General features: G+C 39.4%; 1 protein-coding gene across 8 annotated transcripts in view; it reads right to left on the bottom strand.

The window, feature by feature from the left end:
- klf5l (Kruppel like factor 5 like) overlaps positions 1-23,816 on the bottom strand; it is a 90,404-nt gene that overhangs the window by 24,408 nt on the left and 42,180 nt on the right. Inside the window, exons 1-2 of one of the 8 annotated variants that reach the window (XM_062048912.1) lie at positions 7,444-7,580; positions 7,202-7,350 (exon numbers count right to left, since the gene is read on the bottom strand). The exons of 2 other annotated variants lie outside the window; for them this stretch is intronic. In XM_062048912.1, the coding sequence (XP_061904896.1) occupies positions 7,202-7,333 (132 nt within the window). In that variant the 5' untranslated portion in view covers positions 7,334-7,350; positions 7,444-7,580. 5 more of the 8 variants (XM_062048911.1, XM_062048916.1, XM_062048914.1 and 2 more) reach the window with 5 other exon arrangements.

Genomic DNA, 23,816 nt, shown 5'->3' with positions numbered 1-23,816 from the left:
AACATTTTTGCAGCTCCAAACAGATTTTTTTTTTTTAATTTTTTGTCCAATATGGCTTTTTCAACATTTTGGGTTGCCGACCCCTGACCTAGAGTTTAAAATATGCAGAAATGCTTTCCGCACAGCCCTTGCAATAGAGCGCACATGAGAGCGGTGGTGCGTTGGTGCCATGATCTGTGTGGCGGCAAACAGCTGAGAGTAATTTTTTTTCATAATTTCTATGAATGCACGCATGTTAAAAGTGCAAATTCAAAGTTGATAATGTGCATTTATTCAGAAAAAAGAATGAAGGTTATGGCAAACAATACATTTATTGTTTATTTCAACTACTTCCCCTAAAATACACATTGAGGCTATAAAGTTAGTTTCATCTGATTACTCGATTAATTGACCAAACTAATCGATAGATTACTCGATTACTAAAATAATCAATAGCGGCAGCCCCAATAAGAAGTAAAATATATCAGGATGAAATAAAATAACACAAACTTCATAAATACAATAATGTTTAAGTAAAGAAAATAACATTTTCAATTAATCAAGTAATCAGATAAAACTAACTTTATAGCCTTAAAGTGTATTTTAGATAAAGTAATTTAAATTGACTACAAGAAATGATTGTGGATTCACTGCAGTATGAAGCAAACAGTCTTTAGAATAATGATGCACATTACTGTTAAGACAACAACCTGTCTGCCACACAAACACAAAAACCCACACTAAGAGTTCCCTCCATAACATGGGCGTTCCCCTTGCAGTGGCAATGCGTGAAGAGAACGAGGAAGAAGACAATAACAAATAAATAAAAAACACTCAAGCAAAAACAAAGACTGCCAGCATGTGAACGATGCAGTGAAACCTAAACATTTGCAAGTAAAAATAGACCTGGCGTACAAACATAGAGGAGATGGCCGAGGAAGAGGTCCTGAAAAAATAAGCATAACAAAAGTTATAGGCACAGAAAAGTCAAGTGAGGAATGAAGGTGAGCGACTTAGATGAGGGGCTAATCTGAGGCAGACATCCAAAAATATGGGACTGTTGCTGATACTGATACTCAACATTTCCATATCCTGTCCTTTTGTTTTGTTCAGAGTAGCTAGCAAAACATCAAAGACTGCTAACATGCAGAAGTCAATGTGCAGCATTTTAATATTTTGTTGAAATTGTAGCCAAGCTAGCTGTCACAGCTAGACCGTAAAGAAACAGTGTTAGCGCTAAAGGCTAGTGCTAACCTACGAGCGTTACAACTGGACTATTAGCAGGAACATTGTGTGGGACCTCAGGAGTTCCACTGTCTTCAAATTGGGAGCGAAAGCAGTGAATGGGCGGCATCTTGGTATTGTTTGAAGAATTAAAACACGAGGAAATATCTCCGGGCCAGATGTCGGTTAATAATTGGAGAACACGGTCAACTGCTCCGCTATGAATCCTTGTGGCTGATAACAACAACAGTAACTCTTATCAGTTTTGTTCTGGTTTATTGGACAGAGTGGGAGTTTCCACACTTCCGGTCCATCTAACATATCCAAACGTAAATTACCTTCCTGTGTTTCAAGACCCCGACAAACATTTCTTCAAAAGGCACGGCTTTCTGGTTTTACAAGACCGGGCTGGCATTGTTCTCCGTCTGAGAACATCCACCATCCATCCATTACGCAGCATGTTATTAAAACCCAATCTCACAGTCCTTTGACCTCCCTTTGCCTCCTTTGGCTCCAGACCCTCTAAAGAGCTGGGACTGCCCCCCTCCACCTCAATCTGCTTGTCCTTTATAGCTCTTTGGAATGCAAAGAAACATTCGCCTTTGGATCTCCATAAAAAAAACAAAAAACATGACTGATTAGCCACACTGGAGTAAAAATCCTGACAAAACCTTTGAGACAACTGTGATATTTTATAACCTCTGAAGGAGGTAGAGATAGCAAGGATTAAAGACAGTGACGCATATAAGTGTTTGGATTCGGATTTTACGTTAAAATGAAGATGACTTACGTTTGAATTCTTGATTACATCCTCTTGGACGTAATTACGATACAGATGTATGCCAGGATACAAGTGCCCCCAAGTTTTCGGTAGACAAGCTGTCTCTTGGGTAATTGTTGTGATTGCAAAAATTTAGGTTTCGAGCCTCCCACAACGCTAGCTGGCGTTGCAAATGCCACAGTGAAGCCCATAAGATCCGCTCGCAAACATCCGGTCTTATTCCCTAGCCATAGCTTATAGCTAGAGTTCAACATGACTTTGTTTTTCCAACCAGTGTTTGGAAGAAGAAACAGAAGATATCCGGTGAATTAGAGAAATAATTCATCCAAAACACAATGCCAAAAACACATACCGAAGCAAAGCTAAGGATATTACAATATTATCTAAACAGCAGACATTTATACATGAAAATATGGAGAAGCTACTCATTGTGTGTTTTAACAGAGAAGCAGCTCGAACAAGATACCATAAAAGTCTGCTTTCCAAGATAAATGCTGTAGATTATTTCATTACTTCATAAAAATATTGCAGTTGTTTGTACTACATTCTACTTCATACATGATGTCTTATATAAAAGTTAGTTTTTTTTTCCTAAAAGGCATATTACATGTAAAAATTGCACCGATTAAACTGATTTTCAAGTCATTCTCATGGCTGACGCCGTTTCGCAATACAAGTTTTTCAAGGTACGAGCTGAGTCACTTAAACTTGTATCGTGCGGTACCACTGTACTTATATTTTGAAACGGTCTGGCAATATTCTGAAGTGCTATCACCATTCATCGACAAACGGTTTATCGTTCCATCCCTAAAATGTACTAAAATTCAGAGCCGACAAATAGTCTACAATTTGGTAAATCCAAGTGGAAAACCAAGCACTCCAAAAGGTGTTTGCTGGACAAAAACACTTTGAGAAATGACAAGGAGAGAGGATTTCTCGTTCAAAGACATTGTACTAAAACACAGAAACAACAGTCCTCACACCTGTGACGAAACAATTAGCTAGCTTTGTAAAACGTACACAGCACAATCCCTACAAAATACATAGACGAGCACAGGGAAATAGTCAGGAATACACACCAGAAGCCGATGGAGAATGTCTTTAAAACCTGGCATTTGTATTCCTTTTTTTGTGGGTTGGTTTTCTTTTAAATGTTGAATTCCTTTTAAATTTCCAGATCTTCTCCTAGGGTTAATTTTGCGGAATCTCTGTGTGAAAAAAAGACACTAAAAGGAAGCTGCTTTGAAAACGGTAAGAGTGACTTTTTTAAAATCCCAAGTTTCTCCAGAAAACACCCTAAATTGGAACCCTTGACCCTAAAAGCTGATCTTTACAGACAAAACAAAAAAATTAAGAGGCTTATGTGAGATGTGTGCGGGTGAGCGTGTTCAGTCTGGTACATATGGGTAACCATGACATCAGCAGCCTAAAGAACCAAACAACTACAACACACAAGTGCTTGGTGTTCTAAGCAACTGTAAGATCCTGCAACTTCTTCTTAAGCGCTTTCTGGACTTTTCCCTGCCGTCCCGTGAGCAATCACTCTGGGCTTTCAGTGAGTGGAACATCTTTGCCTACATGCAAATGTCAGGCACATGTTCTCGTGGAAGTCAAATCCTTAGTCAAAGCATAGCAGGAAGAAAGACGAGTCAGCAAGAAACATGAAGAAATCAAAGCGATACAACAGTACCAGAAAACATCCTCCGCCCAGTCTTACTCATATTATCTGAATATTGATCTTCAGGAATCATTAGGCATGACCCGGGGTCTGATCCGTGCGAACCATAAAGTTACTCTGTAACTTCACCTGTCGTCTCTGCTTAAGTCTTACCGGTGATATAACGACCAAAGAATCTGGAAATAGGTTTCATATCAGTTACTCATTCTGTCATTGCGGCTCGGGAAACATGAACCCATTCATCCCTTAATGTCCCATTAGGACAGTGCCTGCTCCCGTAACTTTTTGGTTCAGTAACCTACAATCCAAGAAACCATAGTACACTGGGATTATAGACCAATTACTGGACACCAAGTAAGCAGTTTCTGCTTTTTGAGGTCTGAAAGTAATACTTGCTTAAGTATTTAAGGGCATGCTACACTTGTACCCTGTTTTTGCAAGTGTACAGTTGACAAAATGCTGATAGACACAAAACTTTCAAAAAAACTAATTGCATCAACCAGACATCGGCGGAGGATGAGTGTCTGTTTCCGGAGACTTATTTTATTCATTGGGCAAGAAAATGGGGCTGTTACAGCAAAGTGGAGACTGAGGAGTACAATACGGCACCGCCCAGATCTGAGGTACAAGGCGGGACAGGTTTTCATGTACTTAATAGTCAATAATATGGGAACTACCTATAAAACACAGTGAGACCACTGGAAGGACTATGTCTCACAGCTTGGCCTGATGAAGTCTGGGAATCCTTACAGACCTGGATAAGATTAAAAACAAGAATGCATAGATATAACAACAAACTACCAGTTTTTGTCAAAACATGTTTCATTTTACCAGCATGGGTTTGGCTCCTGGCTAGTTCCCAAACACTGAACCATTTGTGGTTTTCAGTGCCAAAGCTAGATGAGGTGTTCCGCGAATCTTCAACCAGGAAGAGACCCTGGCACAGAATTAAGAATTCCAGCTGGGCCTGTGTGTCCCCTCCGGTAGGAACTACAGGAAGCGGCTGCAGACCGGCATCCTTAAAGGATCCTGGCATAAATAAATTTGACGTAACGCCTTAAAAGGTGGAAAAAGAAGAACCTTGATGGTAACAACAAATAATTAAACCTAACACCGGACCATTTGAGGTCTTCAGTACCAGTCTCAAGCTCGGATAGGGGGTAAACACTCAAGATGTGGCAGGCAACCGGCAAAAAAATCTTGCATACAGCAAAAGGGAGGAACTAAAACCTAAAGAAGCATCCATTGAATTTTGACGAACCAGAATAGCTTCATCGTACTTGGCTTAATTAGAAGGACTACAAATAAACATTGTTTTGTAGCTTTGAAACTTATAACGGCAACGTTTTAAGAGATTTTCCACGCACTTAAAATCAAAAAGTAATGGTAGTCTGGCTTTTTTTCCAACTACTGATAACGCAGCTTTAGGACAACTGGGGTTCAGTATCATGCCCGAGGATACTTTGACGTGGGACCGAGGATTAAGCCCACAACCGTCAGGTTGGATGAAGACTGCGCCTCCAGCTGAGCCATATATATATATATATACAGTGGGGCAAAAAAGTATTTAGTCAGCCACCCATTGATTGTCAATGGGTGGCTGACTAAATACTTTTTTTGCCCCACTGTATATATATATATATATACACATACATTTGCCTGAAGTGACACTACAACAATTTTTCATTGCTCTCTGACACTCAGAGACAAAAGATCTTCGAGTTCACGTCAAATCAAGCAGAAGCAGCAGAGCAAGGGAACACCAACAATGGAAGACAACAATAAATCAGCGAAACAAAGACGTACATGTGACAGGTAACCCAGTAGTGGCCCACCCCCAGCCGTACTCCCCCAGAGTCCCCCTTAAAGACTTGCAATGTAGCTACTACTTTCTCAGGGAGGTCAGCCTTTATCGCCTTGCCTGGAGGCGGCTTATGGAGATGTGGGCCCTGCTCAGACAGGTCGGACGACATACTGCTGGCACGACATTGCCGCTCACTTCAAACAGCACGCCAACTCACCAACCGGCCAAAAAAACGACAAAAAAAAAGATCTGGGGTGTACGTTTAGACAGCAGATCCCAGGGACATGGGGAACGTCAGAATGAGGGGGCAAACAAAAGGTCACGTAAGGTGAATCCTCGCTGGTTTAGCTTGATTTCACTTTGACCTGGCAGACTATTTTGTTTGAGGATTTGCATAAGACAACACGCTGCGGGACAATACAAGACAGGTGAATACTGGACACTGACAAGATAACGCTTCGGGGAATGTGGCGGCAAAGGTCCCGCTGAAAAGAATACACTTGCTAGCTAGCGGTCTGATACGACCTACAAAGCTGGCTTGCTAACTAGTTAGCATCCATTTATATTTATCTAGCTTAAAATAATCACCTCAGATGTTATGTTAGCTAAAATAATAAAGTTGTGTATGCATACTCCTAAATTACCTTACAGCCACACATTTTTGTGCATCCCAAACAGAGAAAAAAGGTTTTGTAATAGTGACACTTGCAAATGCTACTAAGTAAGCAAGTATGTCTAAATAGTTTACTGTTACTGTATATGGATTAAAACATACATACATACATACTGTATATATACACATATATATATATACACACACACACATATATACATACATATATATATATATATACATATATACACACACATACATATATATATACATACATGTATATATATATATATATATATATATATACATACATGTATATATATATATATATATACACATATATATATATACATACACACATATATATATATATATAGATATACATATATATATACACATATATATATTATACATACATACACACACACACACACACACACACATATATATATATATATTTATATACATACACACACACACACATATATATATGTATATATATATATATATATATACACACACACATTTTGTACTCAAGAAATGTAAATAACTAATAATATGCTTCAAAAGTAAAAAAAAAAACCAACAAAGCAAAAAAATCATCACAACCTAAACTCAAAGAGCAATTCCAAAAAGCAAAGTGTGATGACAACCATAGAACCATAAACGCAGCATGCAAGCTAATGGCTAAAGAGTTGAGTCGTTTTACCTCCTTTTAGTTTACACTTGTACGACAGTTAAAGGTAAAAAAGGTGACAGTTTGACCCTGGTGAACATGCAAAATGTAAAACTGTTGTGACAACACGTGGCGTGGAACGTTCACGTGCTAACCGCGACCCCGGTTTAGACCCAAGTCGTCCCAAAGGCGTCTGGTTTCGCGCTTAAACTTTAATGCGACTGTCATGTCACGCTTTATGTGTTTAATTGCATAAAAGCGGCCATTTTGCCTCAGCTGCTACGTGATCACATGATTGACATAAAGGTGTTGCATAACCTGGCAGGCAAAAAAGTGGGACAAATGTGTGTGACAATGAAGCGAAATAGAGACGAAAACCAAAGGGGGTGGGGCATAGCGCTACCTCCATACCCTCCCTCCCTCAACGGGTCGGCATAGAATCTCACCCCGGGTTTAACGTCCTCAAACACGGATGCCTCCTCCGCGCCGTCAGCTCCGGACATCCTCACCGGTTTAAGCTGCGTGAAAACCACTCGCTCTTCGGCCGCTTGCTGCTGCTGCTGCTGCGGCGGATTCATGACCGGCCCTGCGCTCGCTGCCATTGCAAACAATCCCAAATAATCTTGTCGTTTAAAACAAGCACATGTATTGTTTCTTATTAGTGCGTTATAAAATATATTTACCGCACCTGAAAGAAGCGAGAGGATTAAGTCCAAGCCCGTTTTGCCCCCCGCCTTTGCTGCTGGAGTGAGGAGTTACTACCTGCGGCTGCAGGTATGGAATAAGGCGGCGGCCAATCAGCTGCCAGGATGAGGAAGAGGGGCGGGACTCACCTGCGCGAGAGCCAGGAAGTGTGGCACAGATTTCACTAGAATAAATCAACCATTAAGAATTAAACTTGTATTATCGTTAAAATTAATAAGCACATATAGGAAATGTTAAAATAACAAAACAGAATTAAAGGTATTTAATGACTATTTATGTGACAATGTACGCCCCTTTGACACAAATGCTGAGGGCCATTTTTATTATGTTGTATTGTAAAGGTAACAATAAAAGTCTACTTTCTAAATAAATTTTAAAAATCAACACAATTTTCTTGCTTGAGATTGTCTAAAAAATCTAGGTATTATCATGTCGCGGACTCGCGGGGGGTGCTGGAGCCTATCTCAGCTGCATTCGGGCGGAAGGCGAGTACACCCTGGACAAGTCGCCACCTCATCGCAGGGCCAACACAGATAGACAGACAACATTCACACTCACATTCACACACTAGGGCCAATTTGCTTGCATGTTCGAAATAAACTCAAACTCAAACTCAATTTAGTGTTGCCAATCAACCTATCCCCAGGTGCATGTCTTTGGAGGTGGGAGGAAGCCGGAGTACCCGGAGGGAACCCACGCAGTCACGGGGAGAACATGCAATCTCCACACAGAAAGACCCCGAGCCCGGGATTGAACTCAAAAAAATAAATAAAAAGTAGGGATGTCCGATAATGGCTTTTTGCCAACTATTGTCCAACTCTTAATTACCGATACCGATATCAACCGATACCGATATATACAGTCGTGGAATTAACACATTATTATGCTTAATTTGGACAACCAGGTATGGTGAAGAGAAGGTCCTTTTAAAAAAAAATAATACAATAAAATGCAATAAATTAATTAAAAACATTTTCTTGAATAAAAAAGAAAGTAAAACAATATAAAAACAGTTACATAGAAACTATTAATGAATGAAAATGAGTAAAATTAACTGTTAAAGGTTAGTACTATTAGTGGACCAGCAGCACGCACAATCATGTGTGCTTACGGACTGTATCCCTTGCAGACTGTATTGATATATATTGATATATAGAACCTTTATTTAACCAGATAAGAAAACGTCTCTCGCTGTTTGTCCCTCAGGACAGAACGGAAGGCTCCAAATGGAAGTAGTTCTGTAAGTTTCAGTTTCGTCTGCAATTCATTCCATGCCATAGGGGCAGCAATGCCAAAAGCTCTTTTGCCAAATTCAGTCCGTACATGAGGAACAGTTAAAACATACAAATTGTTAGAACGTAATGCGTAAGAGCTGCTTTTTCTTTGTAACAGAGTACACAAGTATGGAGGTATTAAACCTAAAAGAGCCTTATAAATTAAAGTCAGCCAATGTGTGTATCTGCGTGCACTCAATGAAGATAAGTCTGACTTCATATACAGTTGACAATGGTGGGTGAGACTACGACAGCCAGTAACAAATCTTAGTGCTGAATGAAAAACAGTGTCCAAGGACTGGAGGCATTTAGATGAAGCACTAAAATAAAGCATGTCTCCATAATCAATTACAGGCAAGATAGTTGCTGTCACCAATTTCTTTCTGACTTTAAGAGAGAAGCAGTTTTTATTTCTAAAAAAGAAACCAAGCTTTACCCTAAGCTTAGAGACCAAGTTGTTAATATGGGCTTCAAATGAAAGCTCTTGATCAAGAGTAAAACCCAAGTACTTGTAATTTAAGACCTGCTCTATAGGGTTTCCATTTGATGTTACAATATTTGGAATATTTTCCAGTAGCACCCTTGAATGAGAGAAAACCATTACCTTGCTTTTATCTGTATTTAAAACCAATTTAAGATCAAATAAGCGAGCCTGGATGACATCAAAAGCAGCTTGTAAAAACTCAAAAGCCATATAATGTAGGAACCAGAATATTAATAACAGAAAGAAACAACCCTTTCGTGCGAATGAGTGTGAATGAGTGTAAATGGGGGAGGGAGTTTTTTTGGGTTGGTGTACTAATTGTAAGTGTATGTTGTGTTTTTTATGTTGATTTAATAAAAAAACAAAACAAAAAAAAAACAAAAAACAAAACGATACCGATAATAAAAAAACGATACCGATAATTTCCGATATTACATTTATCGATATTATCGGACATCTCTAATAAAAAGATAATAAAAATAAATACAAATATAAAATACAACTAGCACGCATATATCTAAAAAAAGGCTTTTTTTAAAAAAAAAGAAGGGTTTTTAAGCTTTTTTTAAAAGCCTCCACAGTCTGTGGTGCTCTCAGGTGGTCAGGGAGAGCGTTCCACAGACTGGGATCGGCGGAGCAGAAAGCCCGGTCTCCCATTGTTCGTAGCTTTGTCCTTGGAGGTTGGAGGAGGTTAGTCTGTCCGGAGCGGAGGTGTCGTGTGGAGGATTTGGGGGTGAGCAGTTCTTTGAGGTAGAGGGGGGCATTTCCATGGAGGCACTGGTGGGTTAGTAGGGAGACTTTGTATTCAATCCTGAGTGGAACAGGAAGCCAGTGAAGGGATTTGAGAACTGGTGTGATGTGGTCGTATTTCCGCACTCTCATCAGGATCTTAGCAGCACTATTCTGTAAGTACTGCAGCTTCTGAATGTTCTTGCTGGGGATCCCGACAAGAAGTGAGTTGCAGTAGTCTAGCCTGGAGGAGACAAAGGCGTGGACGAGCCTCTCGGCATAATTTACCATGAATTGATTTACGTGGACCCCGACTTAAACAAGTTGAAAAACTTATCCGGGTGTTACCATTTAGTGGTCAATTGTACGGAATATGTACTGAACTGTGCAATCTACTAATAAAAGTTTCAATCAATCAATCAATCAGAGAGAGTGAGTGAGGGGCGGAGTTTAGCAATGTTCCTGAGGTGGTACAAGGAACATTAGTGACAGGATGAGAGGTGAATGTCCTGGCCGGAGAAGGTGATGCTGGTGATGGTGTATGACTGGGTCTGATGTGGGGTGCCGACTAAAATGGCTTCGGTTTTTTGGAGCTGTTCAATTGCAGAAAATTGTGTTTCATCCACGCCTTTATCTCCTCCTGGCAGTTGGTAAGTGTGGATGATGGCAGGGCTGCAGGGGGGGTTGGGTTGGTTTTCAGGTAGAGTTGGGTGCCATCGGCATAGCAGTGGAATGATATTCCGTGCTGGCTGATGACACGGCCAAGGGGGGGCATGTAGAGTGTGAAAAGGGTGGGGCCGAGGACTGATCCTTGAGGGACACCACAGGTGACAGAGAGTGTGTCCTTTGCCTCTCCCAGAGAGACGAACTCTGTTCTTTCTGTGAGGTAGGATGTGAACCAGTTTAGGGCAGTGTCAGAGAGTCCGATGGTGGAGTGTAGGCGGTGTAGGATGATGCGGTGATCAACGGTGTCGAATACTGCAGTGAGGTAAAGGAGGATGAGAAGGGATGGTGAGCCAGCATCAGCAGTCATTAGCAGGTCATTGGTGACCCTGACCAGAGCAGTCTCTGTGCTGTGGCCAGGGCGAAAACCAGACTGGAACTTTTCATAAAGGTTGTTGGTTTTGAGATGGTCATGAAGTTGGGCAGCAACTACCTTTTCCAGCACCTTTGAGAGAAATGGGAGGTTGGAGATCGGTCTAGGCTGGGCTTTTTGAGGAGTGATTTTATGACTGCAGGTTTCAGGACAGTGGGGACCTGACCAGCCTGGAGGGAGTGGTTAATGATTTTGGCGATCAAAGGACTTATGTTTATATATGATTACTGCTTTGCACACTCTTGGCATTCTCTCGATGAGCTTCAAGAGGTAGTCACCTGAAATGGTTTTCACTTCACAGGTGTGCTTGAAACTCATCGAGAGAATGCCAAGAGTGTGCAAAGCAGTAATAAGAGCAAAGAGTGGCTATTTTGAAGAAACTAGAATACAAAACATGTTTTCAATTATTTCACCTTTTTTTTGTTAAGTACATAACTCCACATGTGTTCATTCATAGTTTTGATGCCTTCAGTGACAATCTACAATGTAAATAGTCATGAAAATAAAGAAAACGTGTGTCTAAACTTTTGGCCTGTACTGTATACATGTATATATATTATAATACTCTGTGATTTTCCAAGACATTTTTTTTCTTTATTACTTTCTACAGGGAGCCAAATGTTATCACTTTTGCTGTATTTGTTTGCAAATTACGCCAAATACGTACTGAATTTTCACATTTTTAGGTGCATCGCCATCTTTGAAGGTCCATGATTTATTTCATTAGCAGTGTTGACAAAAATATAAACCAGATGTCTTTATTTACATTGATTGGATCGGTAGTTGGTAAACATCTTGTTTTGCACATTACCACCACCTACTGGACTGGAGTGGAACTGCAACCTCAGGACAGTGACTTTTTAATTCATTTTTGTTTATTCACTCTTACATCCCCTGTGAATCCAAGTCGTCATGACAGCTAGTCAGAACTGTTTGTTCTTGTTTATACTAATTCTAAGACCCGAGACTTTGCAGTTCAAGTCGGCCCGCATTGTTTGCTCCATCTAATAACCCCGCAGTTCAAGCCAAGTCTCATTGGGAAGGAGTTTGTTCACGAGCACGGACAGTTGCACGCTGTGTCACTTGAGGTAACGCAAAGAAGTTTGGCAAGACTTGTACTCAGGTGACTGGGAGGATCCTAATCCAGCATCTATTTCAAGCTTAATTGCAGTAAATGACACATAATTACTTTGACTAGTTTGCAGTGCTGTTGTGCACGTAGTTCCAAGGCATTTGTCAGTCGGTTAAAATGTTTTTACGAGAAAGAACATGCACAGAACAAGTACAGCTGAGTGGTATGCCCTCAAATACCAGATTGAAGTGTGGGAACATGACTGTAGAAACACACAAACACACATGATGTGACTTTTGGTATGGTTGATGATGTTGCGACGCTATTAAACTGAGATTCCCAAACATTGTAAACTTTTGACTAAAACACATCATGTATGGCCAAAATCAATCAATATATATTGCCCTCAGGGTTGTACGGTATACCGGTATTAGTATAGTACTGCGATACTAAGGAATCATATTCGGTAATATACCGCCTCTAAAAAGTACCGGTCCGCCACCACCCCCGAGCCCCGTCGTGTCATTGCTGGTTTACGAGCAGAGGAGCATGTTCGGCAGCGCACAATCACAGAGTACTTACAAGCAGACACAGTGTGTAGACAAAAAAGGGAGAACAGACGCATGTTGGCTTGATAACTAACGGTAAAGGTGAAGTTATAACACTGAAACGCCCTCAGGAAGAGGTGCTTTAAGACATGGCTAGCTAACTAGCGGCCAAAGTCCAGCCGCAGTCTGCAGTGTTTTAGCTACTTCTAAAATCACTAATCCTCGCCTCCATGGTGACAAATAAAGTAAGTTTCTTACAAGTATCATCCCTGCAGGACGAGGAATAGCTAAACATGCTTCACTACACACCGTAGCTCACCGGCGTCAAAATGTAAACAAACACCATTGGTGGATCTACACCTGACATCCACTGTAATGATATCACGTACAGGAGCATATCTAGTTGATACTACTATGATTACGTCAATATTGTTTTGGCATCGCAACATCTTCTTTTGTTTAAAAAAAAATGATATTATGTTTATAAACTCAGGAAATATGTCCCTGGACACATGAACACTTTGAATATGACCAATGTATGATCCTGTAACGACTTGGTATCGGATTGATACCCAAATTTGTGGTATCATCCAAAACTAATGTAAAGTATCAAACAACAGAAGAATAAGTGATTATTACATTTTAACAGAAGTGTAGACAGAACATGTTAGAAGAGAAAGTATGCAGATATTAACAGTAAATGAACAAGTAGATTAATAATTCATTTTCTACCGCTTGTCCTTAATAATTTTGACAAAATGATAGAACGAAAAATGAGACGATATGTTACTGCATATGTCAGCAGACTAAATTAGAAGCCTTTGTTTGCTTACTTACTACTAAAAGACAAGTTGTCTTGTATGTTCACTATTTTATTTAAGGACAAACTTGCAGTAAGAAATATATGTTTAATGTACCCTAAACATTTTTGTTAAAATAAAGCCAATAATGCAATTTTTTGTGGTACCCTCTATTTAGAAAAGTATCGAAAAGTACCGAAAAGTACCGAAAAGTATCAAAATAATTTTGGTACCGGTACTGGTACTTGCTAAGTCCCCCATTGCTTGATGGCAGTCTTTTTTTAAAACATTTTTTTAACGGATCTCACTCAATCTTTACACACGTGTTCTTGTCAGTCCTCAAAAGGTATGTGCTGATATCGTGGGGATTTGGTGGAACACCCCAAAGTTACAGTTGGTGTTTTGTGAGAAATGTCAAGTTAATCTCACTTTCAGGGGTCAAACTTTGGAGTTTAATAACGGCGCCACAGTGTGGTGCATTTCTCAGAAAAGTAATTACACAAGCAGCAGTCTAACAGTACATGTTTTGATTAATTTTTTTTTTTTTACATGCAGGCATTACCTTCGAGGGTCACCCACATTTTGGGCTGAATAAATGACCACACCAAAAATGTGTGGCTTCTATTCTTGGAGAGGAACCACTTACTGATGCTACCCATCAATGTCTAGACACCAGAAAGATTCACATAACTTTTTATTTTTATTTTTATATATATATATATATTGAGGTTGTATTCAGGAAAAAAACATAAAATACATTGGACTAAATAGTTTTCTGGACTATCAGCTCAATGGTGACGTAGTTTAAAGATTGCCAGATGAGGACGGCAGAGATTAAAGTTGAAAACTTTGTACAAACTTACAAAATGTCAACACCAGTAAAACTATCCATCTTCTTCCGCTTATCTAAAGTCGGGTCGCGGGGGCAGCAGCCTAAGCAGTGAATCCCAGCCTTCCCTCTTCTCAGCTACTTGGTCCAGTTCTTCCCGGGGGATAACTACTAAAGTTAAAAGGGAAATGTGCTTTTACTCCTTAAATCAGGGTTGTCCCTCTCCCCGCAGGCCTAGGCTTTATGTGGCCCGCAATAAGACTTTGTTTGTGGGCCCTTTTTAGTTTTCAATATTACTTATTTGTTATTATTTTAAGACTCCTGAAGGACCACGCCCCCACTCTAAACCTAACATCACCGCCTCACACACACACACACACACACTCAGTATGTTTACATGCACTATAAAACAACAAAATATTGACCTAATTTAGTTGAAACTAACTTTTTTTTGTTGTAGTTTTTTTTGTCCTGTACAGCTAGTCAGGCAAATCCTATTGTTGATGTAGATGCCCAAACTAGCTTTTTAAAACCCATGTAAAAATCTTAGAAAAGTTTTTGTATGGAGCAGGTAATGTCTCTAAAATTTTGTGTAGAAAAAACTTGAATACGTTTTTTTTGTTGATAATTGATTAATGGGATTATCATTAGTGGATAATAATTCTCATCATTTATTAAAGTATAATTGTAAGATCGTTCTAGGAGTTAAACCTCCCCTGTCTTTAAAAACTAGTGACGTTTTGAACTTTAATCAAGGTTCCTTGAATGCATCACAATTATGTGCTTTCAAATAGATGCATCATACTTTTTTCCTTTCCTCTATCACCTTATCCTGGTTCTTGAATGTGATCTTTGACGGCGTTATGACGTCTGTGTTGAGATAAATGTGACTTTAATGACGTCAAATTTTATAATTGACAGTTGAATGAAAGCAAACAAATGTGGCCCCTAGTGGTTGTGGCACAAAAACAACCGCATGGAGTTTACATGTTGAGCCTTCCCTGGGGTCCCTTTTTTGCGTGACTAAGTACACGTAAAATGTAAATCAATACATTTGAACAAAACACTATTCCTAGTCACTTCCTGCTCCGGTATGAATAAGAACATATTGGGAAACACCCCTGACTGTCACGATGCCGCCGCACGGTTGCGGTAGTTGTGACCCCAAGATGCAGAGACAGGAGACAGCGTGCAGGTGAAACTGTATTTCATACACAAGAAACAAAAACTAATGCAGCAACCAAAAACTAGTGCGGTGAGGAAGTGCACAAAGAAAGCTTCCGACCATCTGAAAACAAACACAAGGAATGATTCAGCAACAAAAAGCAAATCCATCTGAAATAGAAACCCTCTTGATCAGCGATCAGGTACAGGTTAGTCCACTGATCACCAATCAAGAGCAGGGCCCTTATGTAACAAGGTTGCTAACAAGATTGAGGCAAGAACACAACATTCACTTTTTCCCCCCAATGCATTTAATGCTTTAAGTTCATATTTGTCAGAACATATATTCATTTATCTAGGCTACCCCAAGAAGCTCTCCTGTGTTATAATAATACATTGAGGAATCAAACAAGAGTCAGTCTTTTATTTCCTTTATGATATGCTGGCATGTTGTTAGAATCATTATGTATATATTATCACACAGCTCTTATGCTTAAGGGCCGTTGCTATAGTTATTATCAATTGTGCTGAAATTGTATTTTTCTTTGTCTGTGCAAAGCTGGCAATCCAAAAGATTGCAAGCCAGTCTCGTATCAGTGTTTGTTTCCAGAATCGGCCTGCTGACTGCCAAGGCCGAACATCGAGTACCGTGACGCAGACAGAGCAGAGACAAGGCGATATCACGACTGTCAGCACATTTGCATATTTGTATGGTCATATATTGTGTCTAACTGGAGCTGTCGAGATTACCCCCTTCCCTCAGCGACAGCTTCAGTGATGTAACCAGGGACCTCCCAAATAAATAGAGGAAGCACGTGGGCTGGACTTTTAGAACGTAGTTTGGATCTGTAACTAGAGTACAGCCTAAAAAACGTGTCTCCTCAATTGAGCCAAATTTAACTCTGTCTCTGCATGATTCCTTGCTTCTCGTCTGTTTAATAAATGCCATCAGTGTTTGAACCTGACAATGTTTACTTAAAAAAAAAAAAGCAAGATTACATAATTTATTTCGCTGGCTTAATTTGACTCGACACGGGAAGCTCACAGGCCTTTATTCCAGTTCCCGCAGCACGCAGCAATTTCAACACGCTTATTTGTGTGATTGTGAAGTGAATTATATTTACATAGCACTTTTCTCTAGTGACTCAAAGCGCTTTACATAATGAAACCCAATATCTACGTTACATTTTTTAAACCAGTGTGGGTGGGCACTGGGAGCAGGTGGGTAGAGTGTCTTGCCCAAAGACACAACGGCAGTGACTAGGATAGCAGAAGCGGGGATCGAACCTGGAACCCTCAAGTTGCTGGCACGGCCACTCTACCAACCGAACAATACCGGCCCCGCAACATTGGCCACAACATGCAGCGCTTAAGCACACGACTACTTTTAATTTCCATCCATCCATCCATTTTCTACCGCTTGTCCCTTTCGGGGTCGCAGGGGGGTGCTGGAGCCTATCTCAGCTGCACACGGGCGGAAGGCGGGGTATATCCTGGACAAGTCGCCACCTCATTACAGGGCCAACACAGATAGACAGACAACATTCACACTCACATTCACACACTAGGGCCAATTTAGTGTTGCCAATCAACCTATACCCAGTTTGATATGCGATACATAAAAGGGGGCGTGGCCGGGGCCTGGTCTGGACGTGCCACGTCAAGCCAATTCCTCGGATCAATTTCACGTTGATTGCAATGTAAAAAAGAATTGTGCTCGGATTCTTATTTGTGTAGTACGTCTATTTTTAGTAGGAAATCCAAGCAACTGTTGTTACATAAAAGCATCAAGGGTTGGAATTGGGGTTTTACATCACCAAAAATGTATTCCCGGGCGCGGCCACCATTGCTGCTCACTGCTCCCCTCACCTCCCAGTGGGTGATCAAGGGTGATGGGTCAAATGCAGAGGATACTCTCACCACACCTAGTGTGTGTGTGACAATCATTGGTACTTTAACATTAACATTAACCCCCAAGTGAGGGAAAACAGCGCTCAGAGGGGAGTCAAAATTACAAGTTGGAGAGCGAGACAGGAATTAAAACACTAAACATACCACACAAAACCAAAAAAAAAGGTATGACCTGAGGTTACAGGTCATGACACCGACAGTCTCATCCTTGCGTAGCATCGAATTCACACCACTACATACTAACTGATTACGATGTAAATAATTCCTTCATATTGCAGTAATAGTGACAGAGCAGGAAAGGGCTAGGAATAACTCCACGTAAAGCACCCTGTCATTTATTATTTGACAAGCTATATTTGGTTGTCAAACCTCTGTCACGTGTCTGCAGCGGCCAGACCTACACACCCAATTCTACAACTTTTTTCCCCCTCTCCACGCTTTGAAACCCAATTTACGTGTTGTTCCGGGTTCACGAGCTAAATTTAGCCTTGTCACATCACACCAATAAAAATTGTTCACATTTAATCCAACCACTCACAAGATCATTCAGTCAGCCATCGCCCGCGTTAAGTGCTCACCCACATCTCGGAGAAGAAAACCAAATGCACACGACGCACACCACGACTTTCTATATTTTTCCACAAATAAATACTGTATGTAATAAAGCTGTAAAAGCTGTAAAAAATGAATTATTAATCCACTTGTTCATTTGCTGTTAATGTCTGGTTATTTTCCGTTTCAACACGTTCTATCTACACTTCTGTTCAAATGTAATAATCACTTATTCTTCTGTTGTTTGGATGCTTTACATTAGTTTTGGATGATACCACAAGTTTTGGTATCGATCCGATACCAAGTAGATACAGGGTCATACATTGGTCATGTTCAAAGTCCTCATGTGTCCAGGGATATATTTCCTGAGTTTATAATCATAATATGAATTTTTAAAAAAGGAAAAAAGATTTTGTGATGATAAAAAATATCGATGTAATCATTGTAGTATCAACTAGATACCCTATTGTACTTGGTATCATTACAGTGGATGTTAGGTGTAGATCCACCCATGGCATTTGTTTACATTCAGGAGAGCTATTCCTCGTCTTGCAGGAATGATACTTGTAAGAAACGTATCTTATTCGTCGCCATGGAGGCGAGGATTAGTGATTTAGAAGTAGCTGCGGATGGATGCTAGCTGCTAGCTAACTAGCCATGTTTTATAGCACCTCTTCAGAATCAGAATCCTGAGGGCGTTTCAGTGTTATAACTTCACCTTTATGTTTTATTTTTAGGCCAAAATGCGTCCGTTCTCCCTTTTCTGTCTACACACTGTGTCTGCTTGTAAGTAGTCCGTGATTGTGCGCTGCCGAATATGCTCCTCTGCTCGTAAAACCAACAATGTAAAAAAAAACAAAAAAAATACATGGGAAACCAGTACTTTTCAAACAGAGTATAGTACTGTTTTTGATTCATTAGTACCGCGATACTATAGATATATCTATATATATATATATATCTATAGCTATATATACTAGGGTTGTACGGTATGCTGGTACTAGTATAGTATATATATATATATATATATATATACTACCGTTCAAAAGTTTGGGGTCACATTGAAATGTCCTTATTTTTGAAGAAAAAGCACTGTACTTTTCAATGAAGATAACTTCAAACTAGTCTTAACTTTAAAGAAATACACTCTATACATTGCTAATGTGGTAAATGACTATTCTAGCTGCAAATGTCTGGTTTTTGGTGCAATATCTACATAGGTGTATAGAGGCCCATTTCCAGCAACTATCACTCCAGTGTTCTAATGGTACAATGTGTTTGCTCATTGGCTCAGAAGGCTAATTGATGATTAGAAAACCCTTGTGCAATCGTGTTCACACATCTGAAAACAGTTTAGCTCGTTACAGAAGCTACAAAACTGACCTTCCTTTGAGCAGATTGAGTTTCTGGAGCATCACATTTGTGGGGTCAATTAAACGCTCAAAATGGCCAGAAAAAGAGAACTTTCATCTGAAACTCGACAGTCTATTCTTGTTCTTAGAAATGAAGGCTATTCCACAAAATTGTTTGGGTGACCCCAAACTTTTGAACGGTAGTGTACATATATGTACGTACACACGTCACACCCCCTATGATCATCTTTTGCTGCCGAGCATTTGTATTGTTTTTAGCGATCAACCCGCGATGGAGCAATGGACAGATCAAAGAAGAGAAACATTTCTGATGAACATTAAACTTTTCTCCACAAAACTGAAAAAGTGGCTTAAGGAAAATCAGAAGTGTGATCACTAGAACTGGGTGTAGTATGGACAAATGGGGCCAATTATTTTCAATATGTTTTTATTTTTGTACTTGTTTTAAACCTTTTGAATGCATTTTGCACTTTTCTCAACTTTTCTTTAAAAGCCTAACCAGGGACAAGCGTTGCAAATTAGCCTGTGGCTAGACTTTGAACTGTTTTTGACTTTTTTAAAATTGTTTTTAACTTTTTAACTGCTTTTTGTCTAACAAATTGTTCTTAAGATAATTTGTATTTGCTTTTTCAATGTGTATTTCACCTCTGTTATAAATGTTATTTTTTAGTCTGTATTTCTTTGTGGTGTACAGCCCTTTGTTCTTCAACTGTGGTTGTTTTTAAAGGGCTTTATAAATAAAGTTGGTATGGTAGACGTCTTATGTACTTTGACATCGGTTACCTGTGGGTAGCAATGTTTCATTGTTTCACTGTCCCTGTCAAATAAATACATAAATAAAAAATAAAAATGTAAACAGAAAATGTAATGCTTCATGGACTGATTAATTTGCTTTCACTGTTGACGAGGTTGGTTCAGCTGTGTGCTTAAAATGTGGGGAGAAAAAAGCCAACAACAAAAAAATTAAATGTTGAAAGTCATTTCCAGAAAAAAACACACAACCATTCGCAACCATAGACTGATCAGCGCCAAAATACTTGGTGAGTTGTTTTCTGTCTAGTGTTTGATTTCATAAATGCTATATATATAACAATAAGTGGTGTTATTGCCATTTTAGGGATCAAACAGAGTTTGTAGGTGGGTTTTATTTGGTGACAAATGGGCTCAAACGGCCGACCCCTGGGCTTAGAGAAAGGCAAGACACAAGCACATGATGTAAACGTATCGGCACTATTTGTCACGTGATTTTAGCCCAATGTTTGTACGCAACTGGAGAGGGGGGAAACAGTTTCAGAAACTACGAAATCCAGTCGTACCACTCGTCGGTATTCAAGGATCGGTACAACTCGTTGAGTCGTTTCACATTTGGGCCGACGACCCGTTTCCAGGTTGCGTTTGCCTGGTAGAGATGTGACTTGATGACTGAAGTGCTGTTATCAACCAAACCCTCGTCATCCCAGCCCCCGGATTGTAAATAATGTAAATAATTCAATGTATATACTCTGATGATTAACTTGTGTGATGACTGTATTATGCTGATAGTATATATTTGTACCATGAATTGATTTACGTGGACCCCGACTTAAACAAGTTGAAAAACTTATACGGGTGTTACCATTTAGTGGTCAATTGTACGGAATATGTACTAAAATGTGCAATCTACTAATAAAAGTTTCAATCAATCAATCAATCAACAAGTCGAGTCTTTTGAACGGCTGTTTTGAAGCCTTTGGCAGATGCTAGTCGTACGTTTCTCAGTCAACGTATGAGAACATCAAGATTTGTTGTCAAAGTTTTCTGATTTCAACACTTCAATTCAGTCAAATTCAAGACTCGGGAAGTTTTTAGCTGTTCGTATTTTCATGAAATATTCAATTTTTTTTACATTTGAAATTTGATGATCGTCAAAACATTCAAGAAATTAGGAAATACATTCTTGAAAATATTGCTCGTCATTAAGGGTTGATTGATGATGACCAGTTAAAGAAGTTGTTGGTTGTTTTGTGCGGAGGACAAAACAACTCCTAAAGCTCGTAAATTGTGCAGATTTGGGTTCAATTGTCAGGTTGTGTACTAGGGTTGTTCGGTATACCGGTATTAGTATAGTACCGCGGTACTAATTAATCATATTCGGTATTATACCGCCTCTAAAAAGTATTGCCCCCCCCCCCGTCGTCGTCACGTCGTGTCATTGCTGGTTTTACGAGCATGTTCGGCAGCGCACAATCACAGAGTACTTACAAACAGACACAGTGTGTAGACAGAAAAGGGAAAATGGACGCATTTTTGGCTTAAAAACTAAAGATAAAGGTGAAGTTATAACACTGAAAAGCTCCTAGGAAGAAGTACTTTAAGACATGGCTTGCTAGCTAGCGGGTCAAGTTTACCCACAGTCAGCAGTGTTTTAGCTACTCCTAAATCACTAATTCTTGTCTCTATGGTGACAAATAAAGTAAGTTTCTTACAAGTATCATCCCTGCAGGACGAGGAATAGCTAAACATGCTTCACTACACACCGTAGCTCACCAGCGTCGTTCCTGAATGTAAAGAAATGCCATTGGTGGATCTACACCTGACATTCACTGTAATGATACCAAGTACAGGAACGTATCTAGTCGTTACTACTCTAATCGATACTACTCTAATCGATATTTTTTAGCATCACAAAATCTATTTTTGTTTTTTTAAAATGTATATTATGTTTATAAACTCAGGAAATATGTCCCTGGACACATAAGGACTTTGAATATGACCAATGTATGATCCTGTAACGACTTGGTATCGGATTGATACCTAAATTCGTGGTATCACCCAAAACTAATGCAAAGCATCCAAACAACAGAAGATCAAGTGATTATTACATTTTAACAGAAGTGTAGATAGAACATGTTAAGATAGAAAGTAAGCAGATATTAACAGTAAATGAACAAGTAGATTAATAATTCATTTTCTACCACTTGTCCTTAATAATGTTGAGAAAATAATAGAATGGAAAAGGACACAATATGTTACTGCATATGTCAGCAGCTAAATTAGGCGCCTTTGTTTGTTTACTTACTACAAAAAGACAAGTTGTTTAGTATGTTCACTATTTTATTTAGGGACAAACTTGCAATAATAATGTACCATAAGATTTTTTGTTAAAATAAAGCCAATAATGCAATTTTTTGTGGTCCCCTTTATTTAGAAAAGTACCCATAAGTATCGAAATACATTTTGGTACCGGGACAACACTAGTGTGTACCCAACTTCAGGGACAGGCGCCCCCTCACATCAGCAGTGAAGTGTATATACTCACAAGAAACCGAATAGCTTTGTCTTTGACCTTTTTTTTTACTTAAAGAAAGCAAATTAACAATCAGAATAGTTAACAAGATTAAAAAAAATATGGATAAATAAATGAATACAAAAAATAAAAAATGAATATATGAAATACAATATTTTCTACATACATAAACACAAAATAAAACGTGTCAACAAGTTGCATAAAATAAATTAAAAATACAATATAAATAAGGCACTGCACAAAACAAGATATCAAACCAGTATGACTTTAACAACTATATTACAAAAAAGGGGATCCTACAGAGTTATCTATTTGTGCTTTTTAATATTGCATTAACTAGAATGACTTACAAATTACTGTACACCAGGGAGTACTGTAATTACCTAACGTTACATTATTATTTTCCATAACAATTTAGCCCCCTCCACAATATTAACCCGACGTTAAAACAGAACTAGCTATTTATTGATTAGCAATTGTAACATTAGCTTAATGCTAAAAAGCCAGGTTACTATCACATTCTGTAACAGACAAATAATTTCATGTAGGCTAACGTTACTTTCCTGCTACCTCTGTCTTTTTCTCGTTTCTCCTCTTCTTTTCTCTTTTTTCTTCCCTGGGCACCTGACAGTTTTGGCCGTTTTGACATCTTGTGTTGATTTTTTTATGTGGGACGTCCAAAAAGAGTCATGATACGGGAAGGGAGGGGGCGCACCGTGCTGGGGGAGGGAGGGCGTAATGTTGTAACAAATAATATTTCTATTAAATAGGCTTTACTTTGCATTTTAATTAACGTGGGATTATTTTATGTATTTAGAAATAATAGTACCAATTTTTTTTTTTTTTTCCCTCCAACATTTGTGGCACTGGCGTGTCGCCCCCTGATGGACGGCGCCCTTAGCATTTGCCTATACGGCCTATGCCACGGGCCGGCTCTGTTCAGGGACATGATGCCTCATTGCAAAGTTTGTAAATCTCCTTCGTTATTATCTCATCAGTCTTGGGCTTCTCATTTCCTATCAAATGACTTGAAATCAGCGCAATGATAACAAAATGGCATTGCCACTTTGCATCAGAGGTCTCCATCAGGCAGTAGGTGGGCGCGATGAGGTAAAAAATAAAGATTGGCTGTTGGGACCACCTCCGAGGCCTCTTATTGACCGAGGGAGGGACCCGTGAACAGTCTGCGATTGTTCTCAGGAATGACGCCTCCGATGCGGCCTTGTGTTTACCTTTCT

Source organism: Entelurus aequoreus, linkage group LG05 (assembly GCF_033978785.1).
Source record: "Entelurus aequoreus isolate RoL-2023_Sb linkage group LG05, RoL_Eaeq_v1.1, whole genome shotgun sequence".
Lineage (NCBI taxonomy): Eukaryota > Metazoa > Chordata > Actinopteri > Syngnathiformes > Syngnathidae > Entelurus > Entelurus aequoreus.
The sequence above is the reverse complement of the archived record's forward strand: the minus strand, read 5'-3'. Positions and strand labels throughout refer to the sequence as shown.